The sequence below is a fragment of the Eptatretus burgeri genome, chromosome 17 (genome assembly GCF_056783735.1).
Source record: "Eptatretus burgeri isolate ZD-2024b chromosome 17, Ebu_testis_v1, whole genome shotgun sequence".
NCBI classification, from domain to species: Eukaryota; Metazoa; Chordata; class Myxini; order Myxiniformes; family Myxinidae; genus Eptatretus; species Eptatretus burgeri.
The window spans coordinates 60,766,900-60,780,795 of record NC_140977.1 but is presented as its reverse complement, the minus strand read 5'-3'; the positions used below and the strand labels follow the sequence as shown (position 1 = coordinate 60,780,795).

General features: G+C 42.6%; 2 protein-coding genes across 8 annotated transcripts in view; one reads left to right on the top strand and one right to left on the bottom strand.

The window, feature by feature from the left end:
- The window catches only part of IFT56 (intraflagellar transport 56), a 97,274-nt gene that overhangs the window by 45,655 nt on the left and 37,723 nt on the right, over positions 1-13,896 (bottom strand). For all 7 annotated transcript variants that reach the window (XM_085861323.1, XM_085861324.1, XM_085861322.1 and 4 more), the window contains 2 exons: positions 10,677-10,822; positions 10,085-10,256 (listed from right to left, as the gene is read on the bottom strand). In XM_085861323.1, coding sequence (XP_085717449.1) covers positions 10,085-10,256; positions 10,677-10,822 — 318 coding nt within the window. The remainder of the gene's footprint in view (positions 1-10,084; positions 10,257-10,676; positions 10,823-13,896) is intronic.
- Positions 5,979-7,437, top strand: LOC147010277 (uncharacterized). Its single transcript, XM_085861327.1, has one exon. It carries the CDS (start codon positions 6,000-6,002, stop codon positions 7,230-7,232), a length of 1,233 nt encoding a protein of 410 aa, XP_085717453.1. The 5' UTR covers positions 5,979-5,999; the 3' UTR covers positions 7,233-7,437.

Genomic DNA, 13,896 nt, shown 5'->3' with positions numbered 1-13,896 from the left:
TCTGCTAATGAATAATATCGCAACGTACCTATGTTATCACTAGTTCTTTTGATATTTTATACATATCATTCACTTGATAATTGAACGAGATATACCTCAAAATGTAACCCTTCCCCCGAGTTCATACGTATGCATAAGTCCCATGGCAGTCAGCTCTCATCCAAAGAGCTCGTCGCTGTCATCATCGTTATCGTGTTCGTCTGGTACTTCATCCTCGTCGTCATCGGTTGAGTGGTGCGAGTTTTCACAGTTGTCTTCCAGACTGGAACATCCACACATGTCTGTGCAGTTGAGTCCTGCTTTCACGCAGGTGCATCGTGCTGTTTGACATCTCAACTTGGAACAGTTGCATTTCACGAAATGAATAACAGACTTTGGTGCTGGGAGTTGAGTGGTCATGACTGGAAGCCATTTTGCCTCCTCAAGTTTCCAGGCATAGTTTTGTAGTGACGGAATCTGTGGGTTTGGTGTCGTGTCATTGAACCACACGATGGCTTGGAAGTGGGCACGACTGATGGCTTGTTCGAGGGCATCACGTGTTGGAGGGAGTTTCTCGGACTGGCATTGTTTCTGTGAAACATCCACCATTTGAGCTTGTCTATCTTGGTGAGCAGTGTTTGAGGGGCATACACTGAGCATATGAACGTTTCGATGGAGTTCAGTGTGTCAGTACTCAAGTGTGATGTTGTTCCCAGGGATCCAAGAGCAGTAATGACCTCATCACTGGCATGTTGGAAAGCCTTCCAGAAAGCCATTTTGCCTTTCCCGGCGAAACTTCCGGTGTTGTCTGCTCCACTCAGAACATTGAGTCCCGGCAAAGTTGCTACTTGAATCAGTCGCAGAGATCGGTAAATCATTTGTAGGGGGAACAGTGCGGTGCTTTTGTCCTGTCCCTGTAACAAAAGTTGTGTTCCTGCATAAGACTGGATACCACCGAAGTGCCAGAATGAAGACATCGGTGTCTGGGGAGTGGATGGCAATACTGGATGCACCACGACTGGTTGCATCGACAGCGTGCAAGAGGAGCTTAGTGTCTGCTTCCTCTTGGTCACTTTGGAGGTATGCCATGTTTGCATGAGTTGCTTTGCACTGTGATCCCCATGCCATGACCATGTGCTTCCCCATGGCATTTGCTCTTTCCAACATCTTCTCAGCAAGATAACCAGTTAATGCCATCTTCGTCTTCACACTCGCCAGTAATTGCTTCATCGACACCTTGGCGATGTTTGTAGTGTCTGTGATGTGATAGGATACCATGGGCTGGCTGCCTTGCCGTCTATCACGAGTGGCTGTCTTCAAAAAAGAGGAAACATCATAGCGGTCAAAAACAAAGTGAATTTCATCACCTTTCCTGTATTTCTGCAAGATCCGTGTCGTAAAGTGCTCTGCTAGCTCTCTGCAGTTCTTGATGTGGTCTGGCTTGTCCAGAGATTGCAGTTCTGCCATGGCATCCAATAGAACCACTTCCAGGAGAGACGAGTAGTCATCCTGCTCTGTTCTTGTACTGTCTTGAACTGATGGCATGATGACGTCAGACGTGGCAGTGTCCTCAGCGGTCTTCTCCAAAACCGCCATCAAACTACTTTTGTTTTGGCAGTGCAGCATCGTGCCATCCGCAGCAAAGAGCGACCTTGGGACAACTGAAAGTTCATACTGTCCTATGATTTCTGCGATGTTCATTTCGGGCCTCGATTTTAATACCAATAGCATGCGAGTGAACAGACTTCTGTCTTCTTGCAACTCGACTATTTTATCACCTGCAGTCACTTTAAGACGTTTTCCTGTTGTCTTCCAAGTCTTCAGCTAGCATTTCTTCATTGGAGCCCACCGATTTACTGTTGTTATTGTGATGCGGTTTGCAACGAATGTCTCAAATAGAGCTTGGCCGACTTTAGGTTGTGTGATGGTCATTCTTCACATTATCAGGCATAACCTTCTTCGTCACGAAGTTGGTGAGCTCCTTGGTATGATCCGTGAATGGATTAGTGAAGCTTTGTATTGTTGATGTCAACACTTCAATGTTTTTCTCTTGTCTCGACAGTACTGCAGGTGAGCAAGCGTGATGCTGTACATTAGCATTGGGCGTCACTCCAACCATTTTGTAGGCTTCTGCAGCGAGTCTCGCCAGCTCTGGAGTGATGATGATTTCTTGACAGGCCAAACATTTGTTGCATGAATTGCCCAACATCGCTTGTGGTATTTAACATCAATGGCATGCGCGTCTGTGGGGTTTATTGAAGTACTGAGCTTCACACAAAGCTGTTCGTCTCCACTTTTTGCAATGGTTTCCTTAAGAGAAACACTTGCATTTCCAGTGGCGAGTAGATGTAGTGCATTAGTACGCGTTGCTCCAAGATCACAGAAGAAACACAGGTCACTCTTGTACGGGGTTGAATGAGAGCGTGTAAATGTAGTCGAGGCCTGAGAGGATTTTTCATCATGGATTCCTTTGGATGATAATCGTTTCTCGTAGTGTCCTTTTGCTCTGTTGAGCATTCCAGCATGAACAGTATTCTGCTGACATTTCCTGTGCCATGATGCAGATTTTTCCTGCAGGTCCTGGCTGGAGACATTTCCAAGTCGCCGGCTGATTTCGGGATAGTCTCTGTCACCGTACTTAGCTCGCTCTCTGATACAGAGTAATATCTTCTCGTAAGCACTGGGACTCTGAACTAATGTTGCGGCACTTTTTGTTTGGCAAATAATACACAAGGAATAGTCAGTGTCTGCTCTCGCAACTTTCTCTGGAGGAAATACAGTTTTTGTGGCTGACTCCATTTCGATGTTGACAAGGTGATGTATTAGAATGTGGAAGCATTTCTTAGCAATAGCAGAATACGCAATAAGCCGTCACTGGGTACAAGAGAGGAATAGTATGCTGGAGTTCCAATCCAGTGTCTACAAACTACCGATGACCCTTTCTGTTCTTGTCAGATGTTCTGCTGCATCTGAAAAACATAACAGTGAAAAACATAAAAGTATGTTTTTATACAGAATCAGCTATATTGCATTGAATATATCATCTTGTGGCTCTTCAGCAGCATCACGTCTGAAAGAGAGAAAATGCTTATATGAGTGGATACCATGGTTACTATAGTCGTATGGGAAGACTACCTCAACCAAATCATCGACAGTAGGATTTGTGGCATGCGTTTACAAAATCATGCATCCAAATTTACAGATGTCGGAAAGAGTAACCTTCCGATTCATTAGGGGGTAGGGTTACATTTTGAGGTATATCTCGTTGAATTATCAAGTGAATGATATGTATAAAATATCAAAAGAACTAGTAATAACATAGGTACGTTGCGATACTATTCATTAGCAGATTGGTGAGCACAATGTTGAGAAAAAGGTATTTTGGTGAACTGCGGACGGTGAAACCGAAGTCGAAATATGGTCAAAATTTTGATTTTTGTGTGATTTATTCATGATATGGCTCATATATTGACGAATAAATGACCTATGAGTATGCAGAGGTTCATGCCGGTCAATTTGATACCAAATATGACAAAATTAGTGGTATATGGAGGGGTCAGGGTGACATTATGTCACTTTTTAAGCGGCGTAAAATAGTCATTCTTCAAAAAATGTAAAATGTGTTCAAAATACACGTCCGCACCATTTCCCAGAGTGCCAGCAAGCTTTTTATTAATCATTAGGGTCCACTTGAAGAGTCTAGCATGGTGGTTTGCTTTCATACCAAAAATCCCACGGGACTTATGATGCTCCCTGACTAGTAGTCCCTATTCCAAAGCATGCAAAGAGCTCGTGAGCTGCTCATGTAAGTCTGATTGTGGCAAAAGATGCGGCTGTGTTAAAGCAGGTCAGAAAATGCGCACAAAAGCTTGTGGGTGCTTGGGCTCCTGTAAAGTGCGATGATGATGATGATGATGATGATGATGATGATGATGATGATGATGATGATGATGATGAGAGTGAATAAAAGCCATGTTATTATATTTATAAAGACCTAACAATGTATTGATAAATATTACAAGGCCTTGTAATTCTGTGCAAAAGGGACCCAGACCCTTTTTTTCATCTTCATCTGTACCCCCATTGCATCTTTTCTGAATCCTCTATTAATTTCATATGGTTGTAAAGAAAGATGTTGTGGATATTGAGTGTTAAGTGTTGAATATTTGAATGGAGACATTAAAATGCATTTTCATGATTTTCCTGATTTTCTTTAAAAAAAAAAAACAAACAAAGGGACTGTTTTGATTCCATGACAACTTTAAGCCTGTTCAGAATAAAATGACCATTATTTTTTTTTAAACTGCCCATAGATGTGTAGTTGGGATACAGTTTATGTTTTGGGGCATTTCTGTTGTGTAAATACATTGTGCAATTCTCGGAACCGCATGCATCCAACAGATAGTGGTCACAAGACAGTTATTCCATTATTATACGTGTGGATAGTCCTTTCCCTTTTGTCTAGCGGGACAACAGGGGCTAGCGTTGCGATGATCTCATAGCTTGGTTTGCTTACATCATTTCTTCTTCATTTCGTCCCCTCTTCTTTTTGTCTGATTATTCCTGAGGTAAATCTGAGCCACGTGCTCCTTCGTTGTGAGATGGGTCATCGCGGAGGCCAGCGCGTGCTGCGCCGCTGCGAGGAAACGATTACGCGTGAGCATCAACAGTGCAGAGTCCCGTTCCCAAGCGAGCCCTCAACCCAGCGTGTGCGGCGAGTTATACAGTGCACTTGGCAGTTCGAGATTATCGACTCAAGCTACTGATGAACTGGAGAAGATTGCCAATTGCATTAAAAAGGCATACGAATGAATATCTCTTAAGAGGCTGCACGAATGGTGTTTTTCACAACACAGGAAGCACAGCCAGCACGACGCCCACGCTGCACGAAATGAGTACAGAGGCTGATAAAGGCGACTCCATGCCACGTTGGGCAGGATGCGAGTGTGTGAAGTAAAAGCGGCGCCTTCCTTTTCAACCAAATATCTGATGCATATTGGTGTTCGCCCCACGCACACGCTAGCAGAGTCGTGCGGACGTGAGCGCTGGCCACATGCATAATGGCCGAACCACGCGCACTGTTATGGAATGTGCTCGAAGGCAAATAGTCCAAGGGCCAGATTGACCCCCCCCCCGTGCACCCCCCACCCCCCGGACAGTACGAGACCCGTTTTATTTTACTCCTTAGACCTTCCCATACATGAAAAGTGGATGCCACCATCACGAAATTGGGATGGACTACCTATATGACGTCACTTTCAAGATGGCCGCCAGCGCAATCACCGAAATTTCAATTTTGCACATATCTCAGCTGCTATTATAGCTAAAGACAAAATCTTGGTGTCCACACCCATGCTTTTGAGGTCAAGGAATACAATGGATGCAGTCCAAAGCTTCCTCAAACCGTTTAATGTACCAGATCAAGATAAGTTGCATTGCATTTCATCTGGTGTACCAGCTCCAACGTCAGTGGCGAAGGACATGATGGCAGCAGAGTCCATTGGAAGAGAAGCAAAGGAGACATTCATAAAAGAACGACTTGACACCAAGCAGCACTTCTTTGATCCAGTAAAGAAGCTGAAGTTGAAAACGTTTCATTCCAATGCCAAGACAGTGAAACTAAAGACTGCACAGAATAAGATCATCACTTACAAACAGCACAGCAGCATGGCCATACAGCTTCTAGTCAAATCTCAAGCCCACGGTCGGGTCAACGTTGATGAACAGATGAAATATCCGTTGAGCCCTGTGCCATACAGTCTCGGGACAGCTGATGGGTAACCACTTCCCATGATGGATGGTGTGATGGGATGGTAACACTTCTCGGGACAGCTGATGGACAGGGCAGCATATGGCGAAAACAGACAAATCAAAAGGAATGCAATTCCTATTGAGAGATAAAGATGATGCTCCACTTCCAAACGATGCAGACACATTACTCATTAAGTAATTACTTAAGACACATTACTCATTAACCAGACACATTACTCATTCAAGATGGCAATGCTGTGTTGCACACTATGACAGATATCCCAGACAACTTTCAACTGATTTGCCATCAGATATTTGACAATATGCCCAAAACAACCAACTTCATCTTTACTACAGATATGTATCAGGAGGGCTCCATCAAGAACATGGAACGACAGCAACGTGGGTCGGGTGAAAAGCTAATTATTGGAGGTCCACTAATGAAGAAACCAGCAGATTGGAAGAGTTTCCTCATGAATGGCGACAACAAGTCTCAGCTGGTGGATGTGATCAAGGATGTGTGGTCTTCAAATTCCTTTGCTTCTAAGCTTGTGCAGAGGAATGTTGTGTTAGTGGTGCAAGGCCACTGCTATGTGTTGAATAGTGATGACGGGCTAACAGTCACAAAGAGAGAGTTACCTGAGCTTTCTTCAGACCAAGAAGAAACAGACACCAGTATTGTTCTGTACTGTGCCTATGCCCAGGCACAAGGTTATGGCACAATACGTATCCGAAGCCCTGACAGTGATGTGTTCTTCATAATGCTACATTACACATCAAGTTTTGAAATAACAATTCTTTTTGACACTGGTTCAGGTAACAAGAGGAGACTCTTAAACATCTCTGATCTAGCCAGTCAATATGGTCAGAGAATGTGTACTGCACTGATGTCCCTCCATGCACTTACACACTGTGACACCACCAGTGCATGCAAAGGGATTGGGAAAGTTCGACCCATCAAACATCTCCAGAAATCAGAAGCCTTCATAGATGCATTGTCCAAACTCAGAGACACGTGGGAAGTTCCCACTACATTATTTGGAGAACTTGAACACTTCACCTGTGCCATTTATGGACGAGGGCGCTTCAAGTCTGTGGACACAGCTCGTGGAGCAATGTTGAGGGAGAAATCTGGAGGCACAGATGGTAATATCAACTTAAAGCGGAATATAGATACGAGTCAACTGCCACCTTGCCAGAAAGCGCTACAAGAACATGTAAAACGTGCTAACTCCCAGGTTGGTATCTGGAATGTTGCAGATATGCCTCAACCAAGAGTGCCACGAGCAACAGATGGTCATGGATGGCTTCTTAGTGATGGTAACATTCAACCAATGTGGTTCCGAGGACCATTGATTCCCCCTGAAGTAGTGCTGGAAGATGACAAACTGCCCAGTGATGATGATGATGATGACGATGATGATGCCACCTCATCCGATGACTCTGACCAAGATGGGGCATCTGACGCGAACATGTCTGGTAGTGAGAGTGAAGAGGATTGAATACTGAAGAACAGTCATGATGTTGTGATGTGCTAGTACATACATGTAAAATAATCCTTTGTGTGTGATGGCTGTTAATTTGTTTTACAATTAATTTATGTACCTCTAAAATTTGATTTATTTATTTCATGGTCTCTATAATGTGTAGTTTTTATTTTCAGGAGCTTGCATTCTATCTTCGCTGACAATCATTGTCAATGTTCTAGTCAAGATAATCATTGTTATTATTTTACCTTTTTGTTTTGTTTTCAACAATGATATGATGAAGTAACATCAAGTTTTTTTTATTTGTTTATTGTTTTGCTTTCATTTGAACAACGATAAAAGACCTTTCACATGTACAGATGATTCTGTTTTATGTTGAATTCCATAACATATTGAATGCTACATTGACTCTTTCAGTGCAATACCGCAATTGTGTCAGTCATATAAAAGTCCATTGGATATGATAAACATGTCCATAAGATCCATACAAATCAATGAAAGCTAATATCCCATGCACATGGTTAATCATAGACGTGAAAATTTGTGCGAAAATGAGATTTCCGCTGGATTCCGTGTCCACTTTATTGAATTTTAAATGATCCAATAACCTGAGGAATTTTTTGTGTGCACTATTGTATTCCTTGACCTCAAAATTCATTCCACAGGGCGCTCAAGGTCCGCCAACAACCCCCTTCTGGTAAAACTACCAAAATCACGAATCACTGCTCATCTTCACTCTTTCATTCCTCTTTTTTCCCGCCTTTGGAATAAACTTCCTCACTCTATTCTTTCCCATTCTTCCCTCCAGGCTTTCAAAACAGCTGTTCACCACAACCTCTTATCTTCCCCCATCCAAATCCTCGATCTTTTCTACCCCCGATAATCCACCCAAGCCCACTTCCTTCATTTCTCCTGCTTTCCTTCCTGAAAGTCCCTGAAATGTCCATCTTCTCTTCGCCATGTTCCCTGTCCCATCCCCATCCCTCTCCCTTCCACAGTTCACCTCATGTGTCTGTTCCCCACTGTTTTGTCCCTTCCACTCCCGCCCCTCTTGTCTCATGCCTCCTTGCTGTGAGTTGTGTGTTAGCTCTCATACGAGCCTCGACCAAGGTATACAAAAAAAAAAAAAAGGGAAAGTGGTGTAGGGAGGGGGCAGTGTTATATAAGAACGATTTCTAAGTGGGGGCGGTATACAATTTCAATCATAACTCTGTGTAGCACATTACCGAGTGTTTCAAAATGACGCAAAAACTGTTTTTGAGCCTGTAACGTGTGTGTGTGTGTGTGTGTGTGTGTGTGTGTGTGTGTGTGTGTGTGTGTGTGTGTGTGTGTGTGTGTGTGTGTGTGTGTGTGTGTGTGTGTGTGTGTGTGTGTGTGTGAGTGATGCACCGGGGAATATCGTGAGAATTACCAGATCGTGATATTGATAACAGAATATCGTGGGATCATCACTGCATTCATTCTTGTTGGACCACTTATTTACCACCAGTTTTTTTTACCACCAGAACCACAAGTTCTGACATCATCAGCGTGGGCAGTGTATCAGGACAGAAGAAGAAAGTGAGGCTGTTCAAGCAGCAACTACAGCATGTACAGGGGCACCAAGCATGCCTCGGAGACATAGCAAGAGGCAAGAACAATATTGAAGACACACAATGGCATCAGCAGCGCCGACCGGGAATGAGCCAAGAACAGCTTGATGCCAAGACAGCGAAAACAGAGAGAAAGGGGACAGCATCACCAAGGGAAAATGAGCCAAGAACAGCTTCAGGACATTTGAGCTGAATAGAGAGGATACCAATGTCAGAGATCGATGTATTATTAGTTGGTGATGTATATACAAGAGAGTCGACCATGACGGGTGAAGAGGTTGTTTGGAGGCTTGGAGTGGGGAGAGGATTGATGCCTTAGGGTTGAGAGGGGGTAGGTGAGGACTTTGTTTTGGGAGGTGGACTTTAGTTAGGGACTTGGGGTTTGTGAGAGGGAGTTGAGGGCTTGAAATCACATTTTGGAATTTCCACAGGTCCCTGCTAGTATAAAATACTTGAGGAATGCCTCCATCCTAAAAAGGTAATCGTTCAATGTGGAATGGAAAATTATCAAGCTTATCAAACAATTTAGCGTAAAATTTATTATTGATATCGATTTGAAATTGTAAAAATGAAACCGAAATGTGAGTTTTGATTTCCTTTTAAATTTGAGTTATTTTGGATAAATGTTATCATGAAAACGATTCTGAAGATGTTCTTGCAGTTGTTAGCTTAGTTTATTTCTTCTCGCAGTTGTTAGTTTATTTCTACGCATGTTCTGAACCTAATCAGACTCGTCCATGTGCAGGAACAAATTTGTAAAGAAAGGTGCTGGATTTGAACCCTTTCAAACCCACTGTACGCTGCAGTATTCTGTTACCAAATGTAAATAAACTGTTGTTCATGAGAAATCAAATACTTAAAGTTTATTTTTTGATTAACTACATGAAGATGGATTTTCCTTTACAGACCAGTAAACACCTCATTTACAGACTGTAAAGTACACTCCACTACCTCCAGTAAATGCTTTGTTTACCGCACAATCCAATGCCAACATGAGTTTATCACAGGGAATGTTAGTGTACAATGTGGAAAAAACTAACCACAAGTTGATAGATATTTTACCCTGTTGTTAATGTTGTAGATATTATCACTTGCACATTTGGAGTTATCAATGATCCAGAATTTTTACATACCAAAATAAAATATCACTTTTCATTCAAGTTATACATTTTCCTTCCACACAACGGTGCATCTTATGTAATACTATATATGTACAATCACAGTGACGAGCCGCCAGTATTTGAAAGAAACAAGATTCTTGTTTTGATTACGTACCTCAGCAGCCTTGCCACTGCAAAGGCGGAAAATATTACAAGCCTTGAGATTGATGGCAATGATACTGTCAGGAAAGTTTTGCAAGTATAAAGCCAGTATTTCTTGTGACTTGTCGTAAAAATCCATTTTGTAGTAACAGAATGCGATGTACACATTCAGTGCCACGTACTCTCTGTATGTACACGGTGCACAGCTATGTTAAAAAGTGATAAGAGCAGCATTCTGAGCTAAATACGTAAAATGCTCAAGTAAGAGGAATCCAGTGACAATGGGAAGTTGGTGTTTTTTATAAATAGAAGTAGTCCCAAGTTTTGAGGAAGACTTCAAGCTTGTAAACGAACTGCATTTTCAAACAATCACATCTCTGAGAATAAAAATAATATGCAACCTTACTGTAGGAATGATATTTCTGTGTGAACAACAAAAATATTTGGAGAATTTCTGACAAGAATGAATTGTTCACAGTTCAATTGCAATGAAAAACATGTGGGTGAAAAAATAACGAACAGACTGTAACAACTGTCTTGTGGTTGTGGATACTAATGGAATAGTATGTAATTGTCTTCTTCAACTGTGCTCTGTGTGTACTCACTTGTTAGAAAGCAAAAGCCTTTTGTAGATGTCGATGGCTTCCTGATAATGGCATCGCAAATAGTGAATGGAAGCTAGGCTTAGTTGGTCTTCAACAACATCTTGAAGAACTTGGTGGTAACTCATTAACCGTTTTTCATCACCAAACTGAAAGCAAATAATTGACAAAAGTTCAACGAGGCAGTGTCATTTCCTGTGAAAATCATCTGCATCCGGACCTGAACCAAAATTGAATCAGCTTGTTTTTGTCACTGACCCAGCTCATCCACAAAATTTTGGCATGACCCGTCCACAACTTCTTGAAATATCATGCTATATATCGTTTTTGGCCGAATCTCTTAAATATGAAGAATCACTTTAAAGAAATTAAAACATTTTTGTTTCCAGACGCGGATCTTCACCAAAATCGAATTCATTCATCCTTGTCACACACCCAACCTGCCCACCAACTTTCATCTGAATGTCAATAACTTTTTGAGATATCCTGCACACAAACAAAAAAAAAACAAGCAAACAAGAAAGACATTGTGCAGAGCACATTACCTGCAAAATCCCTCCAACAAATTTGACAAGAAAAATAATTGTCTGGTTGAATTCAGTGACTGATATGCAAATTCTCCTCAAATTTCAAGTCAATCAGAGGAAAATTGAGGATTTTAGAAATCCCACCGAAATTGTTGACCTTTTGGCCTATGTTGACCTCAAAATAATTTGTGGTTGAATTCAGTAACCTGATATGCAAATCCTGTTCAAATTTCTGCTAAATCGGATTAAAATTGAGGATTTTAGAAAATGCACCCCAGTTGTTGACATTTGGCCTATGTTGACCCCAAAAATAATTGGTGGTTGAATTCAGTTACTGATATGAAAATGCTGTTCAAATTTCAAGTCAATTGGATGGAAATTGACAATTTTAGAAATTTGGCCAAAGTTGACCTCAAAAATAATTTGTGTTTGAATTCACTGACTTGATGTGCAAGTCCTCTTCAAACTTCAACTCAATCAGATAAAAATTAATGATTTTAGAAATGTGACAAAGATGTTGACCTTTGGCCTAAGTTGAACTTTTGACCTCAAAAACAATAGGCTTCTTGCTTATGATGAACTCAACCATGTGGTGAAGTTTCGTGAAGATCGGTTTAAAATTGTGACCTGCAGGTGACTGACATACAAACAAACAAAGCATGTAAAAAAGACAAGATGTCATTGCCCCCGTTGTTTTAGTAATTTTGCTGTATGAAGTTGACGAGCTAACCCATATATATATATATATATATATATATATATATATATATATATATATATATATATATATATATATATATACATACAAATAAAATGGCCGCCAGTCTAGTAGTCAGCCATCTTTGATCAGATCGCAAAATAAAGTGAGCGGCATGTGTATGCCATCATGTACTGTGATTGTGCCAAGTTTGAACAAAATCGCACCATGCATGTCTGAGAAATGTTTGAGGACACATTTAAGTAACAAAATGGCTGCCAGTAGGCCATATTGGATCTGGTGTCGAAAAAAAATATGACGTGCATATGTAACCAGTCATTCATTATCTGTGTGGCAAGTTTGAATAAGATAGGTAAATGCATGTCCAAGAAATGGTTGAGGACATGTTCAACACCAGGTTTTTTACAGCTAAAATGACTGCCAGTCGGACATCTTGGATCTGATGTTGAAATAAATGACGTGCATATGTAGGCCGTCATGTGTTATCTTTGTCCCAAGAACGAATAAAATCAGTCCATACATGTCCAAGATATGGTTGTGGATGCACACACGGACACGAAAATCGACATCAAATCTATAAGCCTCCGTTTCGGACTAAGTCCACCAGGGGCTAATAACGCACAAGATCAACCGATGTACTTGAAAAATCTTCTATTTTCACAAGTAACGAACAAACAGACAGGGGAGAAAACATAACCTCCTTCCACCTTCAGGTCAGGTCAGGTATGGGAGCATGTGCCAGAACAGCACGTCGCTGCGTCCACTTTCCGCCGGTACTCCAGGGGCCTCCGTCTGGCCATCCCCCAGGCAGATGCCAGGCCCATCCCCATCTCCTTGAGATGATGGTCAACCTGTTGCAACCATGAGGCACGTGGTCGACCTACTGGCCTCCTCCACTCATGAGACTCCCTCGCTGAGAGAATCTGGTGAGCAGGATCAGAGTCAGGAAAACGAGCCACATGTCCATACAGCCGCAACTGACGCTCACGGACTATGCAGGTAACAAATCTCATCCGAGTCTCTCTCAGCAACCGCTCGTTGGACACAAAATCCGACCAGCGATAGCCAAGGATTCTCCGAAGAGACCTGGTACCAAAGGAATTAAGTCTCCGTCTCAGATCCTTGGTCAGAGTCCAAGTCTCGCACCCATAGAGCAAGACTGGAAGTACCAAGGACCTGAAGACTCGGACTTTCGTCCTCCCGCACAGGTACCGGCAGCGCCACACCCCATGATCCAGTGAATCCATGACTCCCCAGGCCCGACCCAGACATCTATTGACCTCTGACTCGCAGCCAGCAGAGACATGAATATCACTGCCAAGGTAAGTGAATCTCTCCACGACCTCAACATCCTCACCACAAACAGACACAGACAGGACAGCAGCATCCAAGATGTCACCGAAAGCCTGGATCTTAGTTTTGACCCAAGAAACCCGTAATCCCAACGGCTCCGACTCCTCATTCAGCACCTCGAGGGCCCCCAAGAGGATGTCTAAAGTCTCCGCAAAGATGACTGCATCATCTGCAAAGTCAAGGTCCGAGATCTTGACATTCCCAAATGACGCACCGCAACTTGATCTCTCCGACATCCTCCCTAGAATCCAGTCCATACAAGTGCTGAAAAGTGTGGGGGCAAGTACACATCCCTGACGAACTCCAGTAACAACTGGAAATAAGTCAGAGATGGTACCACCACACTTCACAGCACTCTCAGTACCAGAGTAGAGTTCAGACATCAGATCGATCAGTTTTGGTGGCACCCCACGAAGACCAAGAATCCTCCAGAGGACATCCCGATTCACTGAATCGAACGCTTTACAGAGATCAACATAGGCTGCAAGCAGCCCCTGCTGAAACTCTCGTCTGCGTTCGGTGAGGACACGAAGTGCAAGGATACGGTCAATCGTTGACCTCTTTGGTGTAAGCCTGACTGCTCTGGACGCTGGTGCTCAAGCAGATTGTGGCGAACCCTATCGAG